The 8,883-nt window shown below is 42.4% G+C and overlaps 1 protein-coding gene across 2 annotated transcripts in view; it reads right to left on the reverse strand.

The window, feature by feature from the left end:
- Positions 1-3,728: 3,728 nt before the first annotated feature.
- LOC147018202 (uncharacterized) overlaps positions 3,729-8,883 on the reverse strand; it is a 49,796-nt gene continuing 44,641 nt past the window's right edge. The window contains exons 6-7 of one of the 2 annotated variants that reach the window (XM_085897667.1): positions 5,079-5,156; positions 3,729-4,259 (exon numbers count right to left, since the gene is read on the reverse strand). In XM_085897667.1, coding sequence (XP_085753793.1) covers positions 4,236-4,259; positions 5,079-5,156 — 102 coding nt within the window. In that variant the 3' untranslated portion in view covers positions 3,729-4,235. The remainder of the gene's footprint in view (positions 4,260-5,078; positions 5,157-8,883) is intronic. The other variant, XM_085897668.1, reaches the window with a different exon arrangement.

The raw sequence follows: 8,883 nt of genomic DNA on the forward strand, positions 1-8,883 counted from the left end.
TGGAAACGCCAGCAAATCGTCACTTCCTGTCAACGCCAGCATGGTTTCGTCACTTCCTGTCAACGTCAGCATGGTTTCGTCACTTCCTGTCAACGCCAGCAAATCGTCACTTCCTGTCGTATGATTGTTCAGGAAAAAAAAAACTTTTGTAAATGTTAAGAGTGCGTTTCCGAAAGTGAGGTTCCTTTAAAAATATGTGAATACATATCGGAATATGCTCATTAACTGCAGATTAAACGGTAGATGTTAAAACGATTATATTTTACGGAAAGCGGAAGAGGAGAAAACCCTAATTATGTTCAAGTAAAATAAGTTCAATGATGAAACGACCTGAAGATGAAGGAAAATTACAAATCTTATCCACTTGATAAGTTTAATGCAAATATGCTCCTTGCTGAGTGTCGTAAGAAAAAGAAGTAAAGTATCCGTTCAGGCTGTTTCGTCCAGAACAAACGGCCATGTCGGAATAGTTCGCGTGAGTTTCATCAGATTTTGAGTTCTCTCAGAGCTTTGACCGTTTGCGCCGTTCGGTATTACGCGGAGTTGATGTCGTATATGAAGATGATATAAGAATGAATCCTGGTCAAATTATGTTTATCATTTCTAGCTGAGTACCTGCCCTCCGGCTTGGTCGAAACATGCAAGAAGTTCTTCTGCCACATGCACTTTATCTGGGCGGTGTATAGGCTGCTGACTGTTTTGTCGAGGTAAAAAAAATAATAACCTGTGTTACGTGCATGAAGTAAAAACATACCGACTGCTTTTAATTAAAAACACCTCGCTGAACTGGAAAACGTGGGAACCGGAATACAGAAGTGTAAATGGTGGAGACTTGTAATGGCCTCTCCGACCTGGAGGGAGCACGTCACGACGCACATTCATATGGACTATTTGTGTCCCCCTCCCCTGCCCCCAAGACCACCGGCAAACATAACAACACCGCTCCACATGGAATGGGGTCATGCTGATCCAATACAGAAAGTCTGAATGTAAATTGTAAATCAACGCACACCTGGAAGAGGAGGAAGAGCTCGCCAAACAAACACACAAACACCGGTCTGTGAATTTTTAAGGATTGTTTTTCACCATCAAATACAACCCATCCGTTGGCTAACGAGGATCTGAAGGGGAGGGATAGAAAGGAAGACAGGAGGGAAGGATCGGAAGCCAGTTATAAACCTTTAAACTTTATAAGATACAAGTTCACAATGTCGAGGTTTGGTGGAGGATGAATTATGGTCTGGGGCTGTTTTTCATGGTTTGGGCTGGTCCCCTTCGTTCCAGAGAAGGGAAACCTTAATGCTGCAGCATACAATGACATTCCAGACGATTCTGTGCTTCCAACTTTGTGGCAACAATTTGGCAAAGGCCCTCACTACAATTGAACACAGGTGGAGGCCAATTAACTTAGTGTGTGATTTTGAAGGTGATTGGTTACACCTGAGCTCATTTACAATTGCTATTGTAAGGGGGGGGGGGAGGGGGTGGTGGACACTTATCCAACCAAGATATTCTAGTTTTGTATTTTAAAATAATTTTCTAAAATTTGTAGAATTTGTGGGTTACGATGTGTAAATAAAGGTAGAAAAAGTCAGATTTAAAGCAATTTCATTCCAGGCAAGAAGGCAACAAAAGGTGAAAATTTTGAAAGGGGGTGTGGACGTTCTATAGCGAAAGTATACGAGGACGACGATGGACATTGCGTGTGGTACATGTTCGTGAGCCTCATTCGTGTTCTTTTCTCTCTACGCTGTTGCTGACGACTCACCAATAAGCGATGAAACCGGTCTGGCAGCTGATGTGGAAATGTAGAATTGGAATTCTTTGTGCGTGACTTATGGATGTCTGCAGCTGTAAAGGAACCCAAATGGGGTTTCAAACAGTAAAATGCTTTTTTTCCTTGTGTGGCTTTTTTGTTTGGAAAGGCAAGAGGTTGTTATACATGTATATATAGTTTTACGTTGACGTCACACTCGAACCTCTGACCTGGTTTGAAACACCGTTTCCATCTCCATTTGTCGATTTATTGACCATGTGGTTATGGGGGCTTTTGCTCTCCTTGTGCAAGAAATCCCAGGGGGTAAACATGATCACCTCATACATTGATATCCTCTCAAGGAGCAGAGCCAGAGTTTAGGTCGCACAAAAAACACGGGACTTACTATGGGTAGACTCCCTGCAGGCTGAGCTCACAGTGGTTAGACACCTTGCTAGATGAACCGACAGTGGTTAAACACAGTGGTTAGACACCTTGCCAACTGGACTGACTGTGCCTGGACACTGCCATTTAAAGCCACTATAGCTAGACAACCTGCAAGCTTAACCGACAGTGAGCCAGATTTGGAGCAGTGTCTTGATCTACCCAGAAGGGGTGACAATATCTGCAAAACATACTGTTCCTTGATCAGGCAAACACACCTCACCTTTATTCATCTGTACAAATCGATTATATAAATCACTCAATGTTCTACTTGGGGTGGTGGAGTAGCCTACAGATACGCACTCACCTCCAAACTGTCGAGTTTGGGTTCAAATTCTGACCCAGCTAGAAACTGTCATTCTGGTGTTTTGCATGCAGGGCTTTTCTTCAATGTGTACTATCCATCAGATGGATGATAAACCTGAGCTTTCCTATCCCCACACAAGGCTTTCATCCGCAGCTTGATGAAGTATTGCTCTACCCTCTGGGATGGCACCCCTGCCTCACACAAAGCTCAGCTTGACGGCATGGAAACCAAGGCTTTCAAGAACATTGGAATCTCTCGCGATAAAGCCGAGTCACTTACAGGTCGGTGGTCTTTCTGTCTTCTGCCTCCTCATTTCTGGTCTTTCACCCTCTGCCCTCTCCATGCTCTGTCCTACCCAGGTATCTGCAGGATGCAAGTAGTCCACCAGCAAACCCTCCGAGTGAAACTGCCTAAATCCAAAACCACTCCTTTATTCCTTTCTTTTCCCACCTGTGGAACCACCTTCTACAATCTCTTCGATCTCATTCTTCTCTCCCTTTCTTCAACACAGCTGCTTACCACCATATCAGGTCACCCCCCCATCACAAGCCATGATCTTTTCTACACCTGTTAAACCACCCCCACCCCTTCCAAAATTTTGCAAATGTATCCTTCTTATCCACCCCTTGTGTTCTCTCCTAACCCATATCGTTACCTGCATCTCTTACTTGTTCGTCTCTGTCTACCTTCTCCCTCCACCCTGCTATTGGTGTTTCCCCCTTATGTTGTGTCCTGGTTTGTTCGATTGTATCATAGCTCTTCCACAGACCGAGACTGTATTAAAAAAAAAATCTGCTGGCCTGAGTTGGTGGACTTCAAAGATCCCACAGTGTCATTCGCGAAGAGTCGGAGCATTATCAACAGCACCCTGAATCAATTACAAATTCTTGCTTCAGTCGAAGATCAGGCCTGCCCAACCAATTTCTTTGACTTGAGACAAAATCATTCCCACCAGCCAATGCCACAAAGTGGGATAAATTGGACTCATTAAAGAAGTGTATACATTCAAGGGTGGGTTGTGCTCTGCTCAGGCAGGTGGCTGGCTCATTCACGACTCTGGTTTGTCCAAGGTAGATTTTCCATGTCGTCCAAAAATACAATACCGAACAAATACAGGCGTTAGGGGAGGTCCATTTCCTTGTCGGTAGATGCAAATGATCCATCAGCACAATAACACACGAGCTGCTTTACATTGTGGGAAAACGAGGCACGTGAGGTGGAGAGGAGGGGAGAACATTCCTTTATTTTTCTTGGTATCGCAGTATAATGGATATTCAATGGTGAAAGCAGTTGCATATTGTTACACCATCTTCACTCTTGCAACGTAACGATCGACAAATCAACAAACTTCAATCTTGTAATCGCTGACAAAAAAAATGGTTTGAATCAATGACCAACCCAAACTGTCCTGAAGGTATACAGTCCAACAGTTGATGATGATGATGATGATGATCACAGCAAGGAATCCCCGAATTGTGAGTGCCACGCTCCATGCCATCTGTGATTACCATGTGCAATTTGTTTTAATCCCAAATCCCAATGGAATAATCAATTCACTCGATATATTAAAGAAGCAGTGAAAGTGTATTGTGACTGCCATGTGTACATGTAGACGGCACAAACACAAGAAAAGGAATACATTGTGCCTGGGAGAGGGGGGGGGGGGTTAAATCTAAATTACAATTACATGAGATGAATTGTTTTTCTTCATTGAAAAGCCGAATCATCTTAATCTTCCATATTCATCTCCTCCTGGAAGACAAAATAATTTTTTTTAATTACAGAATGTTGAGGCCCACCATTAAACTAAACACGAGAAAAGTTAACATATCACCAATTAAAACATAGTGCACAAGCTCCAACCCAAGCAAGTCCCTCATCTTACCATCACTTCAGTAAGACCCGAGTAAGATTCTAAGACCAGTTCTTACTCTGTTCCAAGCTCTGGAACTACGATCTGTCCTGTTCTGGCCAGGTGTGTACTGAGCATTCCTTGCGATGCCAAATACTTCCTTGGTATTGCCCAGTTGCTTACACCATAGGACTGTATCCATAACATTATGGAGCACCTGCTTCTCCACCGTAGGGTGGTGTGGTTCTTACCGGGCTCCCCTCCATCTATTAAGTGAAGTCCAAACCCTTGGATTCAACAGCACGTATTGGCAGAAGGCCAGGGCACAAGGCCGAGCAGTAGCCCACCTGCAGTTCGCAGGCCTTTACCTGTTCCCTCGGTTCCACATTTTTAGACTCCAAACAACTTTGAGAATTGTATTCGATCCTCCTTCTTCTTTTAGCCTTTCAAATAATCCATGAAACTACACCTATAATTATCAAACCAAATGTCCGTGGTACGTATCACAATGCGTCACTGCCGTCGAGCCGCGTCCATCAGAAATCGAAGAGAAAAGCTTGGCAGAGCAAGATGAGGACGCGAGCATCGATGCCGTCCAGATTGCAGCAAAGGAAGCCAGTTATAAACCTTTAAACTTTATAAGATAGAAGTTCACAATGTCGAGGTGGCGAGGTGAGAAACAACCGCACAACCATTCCGTGAAATAAAGACCGACTTACATCTGAGGAAGAAGACGAAGAAAAGCTGGCGGGAGGCAGAGGAGGAATGTGGAGAATATCATTCTCCCTCGAACATAGCTGCAAATAGGGGCATCTATTTAGTATTGTTACAAATTATTATCCTTTGTATTCAATTTACAACTATGCATTGTGCTGCCATTATTCAATCGATAAAATACTCATCGTATCCGAACCATTCAAATTTGAGGAAGTTTAAAAAATTCAGCCAAAGCCTGTAAAATGGAACATGCACGACAGGAAGTCTGAGGGCTGTTTCATTACAAATGGTTCCAATTGATTATCTCATTGATGCTCGGTATAGATTACACTACTCGGATAATGTTTGTTTGCATGATCTACTTTGGCAGACTGAAGTTTCCATCCAAATAAATGGACGTCTGTCTGTCGTGTTTGCAATCTCCTCTCTCATTGTTTCACATGTTGTCATGAAACTTTGTCGGCATAATTAACGATGTCCTTCAAATCTGCTGACGGCATCTACATTTACAGTACGGTACCGAAAACTTGTGTTTCATTCAACCCAGTGAACAGTTTTCTACATTCCAGATGAAGTCAGCATTCTGGTGGGTGGCACGTCAAGCCCAACTGTCGCAGGATTGTTGTTGTCATCATCATCATCATCATCATCATCATCATCATCATCATCATCATCGGCTCCATTCATTACATTTGTCGCGTAAATGTTGTTTTTCTATCAAATCTCACACCATCCCATCAGCTGTCTGCTGGTGGTGAATAAAACGTCACGATAGACTTTACACCCATCCATCCATTATATCGGGACCATACTCTGTGTGGAGCGTTGGTTTTGCTTAAGCAGTCTCCTTGACTGTTGGGAACAATCCTGGATGGGTCGCCACTCCGACACAGGATACCAGCATGCTGGCACTCATTTTGCCAACCTCAGAAGGATGACAGGCTGAGTCAACCCCACCTGGTATTAATTCAACAGCTGAGCGGGATTTGAACTCAGGATCCTCGGATCCCAAGCCCACCATCCTAACCATTAAGCCAACACCAGGCATGGACTTTAAAATGAATTGCATCAAAAGGTACTGGAGTTGTGCTCAAACAAAATGAATGTTCAACTGTTTGATTATTGAGACCAACTTTGGAATGGATAATTATTCAAAATGGAATTAATTGTAATTGCAGTTAAAATTTGAATTAATTCTGTTTGAATTATTATTTGCAAAAAAAAAATTATAATAATCAACAGATCTTTGTTTCGGTCATTATTTTGTAGATATTTTCGAAAGGATACGATAGGTCCGAGCTGACGTGACGTCTCAGAGGTAGTGCACTTTCAGTTGAACAGTCAGTTTGATTCCCAACCTAATTACAAACTGTCATTCTGGTGTTGCACAGACAAGGCATTGCACCAAAGAGTATGCAGTCCTTTGGAAAAAAAAACATCAAGCACAACAAGCTGTCCTATTGACGTTAAGGATCCCACGGTCAATGTATTCCTGGTGTTGGCTTAATGGTTAGGGTGATGGGCTTGTGATCCTAGGATCCTGAGTTGAAATCTCGCCTCACTGTTGAATTAACACCAGGTGGGGTTGACTCTGCCTGTCATCCTTCCGAGGTCGGCAAAATGAGTGCCAGCTTGCTGGTATCCTGTGTCGGGAGTGGCGACCCGTCCAGGATTGTACCCAATAGCCAAGGAGACTGCTTAGGCAGCACCAACGCTCTGCACAGAGTATGGTCCTGATGGATGGCTGGATCGTCAATGTATCCGTATTTTAGCAAAGTTCCAAGTTCCTCACCTGAATGAGGGATTCTCTTGCAGCAATTTGCGATGGAGTGGTGACCTGCCTGGGGTACATTCTCAGCTATGGAAACGTTCACAACCTGATGTGGGCACCCTGATGCCAATCCCCTTATCCAGGCCCATCCCAATCTTTACATCTTAGTCACAGTCGTGTGATGAGGCACAAAATATTGAACACGTTTTATTGACATTTCCCTCTAAATACGCCAATATATTTTTCAAAATTTAATTTAACAAATCAAAGCATATTCCCCATTAATGGACTGAACCAACACATTTTAAACATCACAAACAGTGGCCTGCAAAAGTAATCACCCTCGTCGAGAGCTTTCACATTTTGATGCCACCTGAGCTTATTTCGTGATGCTTTCAAATCAAACTTGATATATAAAGTCTTCACAAACTACTCCAAAGTGATAAAGCTAAAAAAAAAAAAAAAATGCAGAGAAAAATGTGAACAAGTTAGATTAGCAGAGAAAATCAGATGAATCTCAGTTGCATAATAAGTATTCAAACCCTTTCCTTAATGAACGCTAAATCACTTCAGGAGCAAAGTATTTGCTTGAAAGGTTACAAAATATGTGTAGTTGGTTTCACCTGAATGCAATCAGTGGTTTAATTGAAAAATTAAGCTCTCCCACTTATCTAAAGAGTTTTGCAACTCACTAAGTCAACCGACAAGATAAACAAAGACGAAGGAGCTTTCCAAGAATGTCAGACACAAAGTGGTGGAGAAACACCATTCAGGAGAGGGTTATAAGAAGATTTCAAAGTCACTCGTTACCCCTTTGAGTACGGTGAAATCCATCATTAAGAAGTGGAAGACATATCATACCACCCAGACTCAACCCAGATCAGGTCTCCCATCCAAACTCAGCAGCCGGGAAAGCAGGAAACTGGTTTGGGATGTCACTGTAAATCCAACAATGACTTTGTAATATCTGCAAGGCTCGATGTCTGACATGAGGGTAAGTGTTCCATCAATCAACAATGTCCCATTCTTCGCAAAGCTGGCCTCCGTGGACAAGTGGCAAGAAAGAAGCCATTACTGAAAAAGACACATCTCAAACCTCATATGGGGTTTGCAAAAAAATCATCTGAATGAAACTGCAGGAATGTGGAGAAAAGTTTTGTGGTCAGACGAGACAAAAATTTAACTTTTTGGTCTAAATTAAAAGCGTTACAACTGTCGCAATCCTAACACTGCACATCACCAAGTCAACAAAATCCCTACTGTCAAACATGGTGGTGGCAGCATCATGCTATTGGATTGCTTTTCATCAGCAGGGACTGGCAAGCTTGTCAGGACAGAAGGGACAATGGATGGTACAAAGTTCAGGAGAATCCTTGATGAAAACCTGCTCGAGTCTGCCATGAATCTGAAACTGTGTAGAAGATTCACATTTTAGCAGGACAATGATCCAAAGCACAAAGCTTAAGCCACACTGTTGTGGCTGAATAAGAAGAAAATTAATGTTCTTGAGTGGACCCAGTGAAAGTCCTGACTTGAACCCAATTGAACATTCATGGCGAGACTTGAAGATTGCAGTCAACCGACGATCCCCATCAAACTTGGCAGAACGAGAGCAATTTTCACGTCAAGAAAAGGAAAAATATTTCACCATCTCACTGTGCAAAGCTGGTAGAGACCGACCCAGAAATACTCATAGCAGTCATTGCTGTAAAACGTGCTTCCACCTTAGGGGCTGAATACTTTTACAACCAGTGAATTTTGATTTGTACATGTTTTTTTGCAGGTATTCCTGACACGTAACCTCCTTCAACTACAACAGTGTTTAGTTTGATCTCTTCAGTTATGAATAACAAAGTTCATTTGGAAAAATTGTTTCTACATAATTCCTAATTCATCTAAATGTGGTATTATTGGTCGGGGGTGAATACTTATCAGGCCACTGTTCATAACATAACAAAGAAATTAACAGAGAGAAAGATGGAACCATTATGAAACGATTTAATTAAAAAAAAAAAAATCAAAGCGAGCCACCTATT

The sequence above is a fragment of the Eptatretus burgeri genome, chromosome 10 (genome assembly GCF_056783735.1).
Source record: "Eptatretus burgeri isolate ZD-2024b chromosome 10, Ebu_testis_v1, whole genome shotgun sequence".
NCBI classification, from domain to species: Eukaryota; Metazoa; Chordata; class Myxini; order Myxiniformes; family Myxinidae; genus Eptatretus; species Eptatretus burgeri.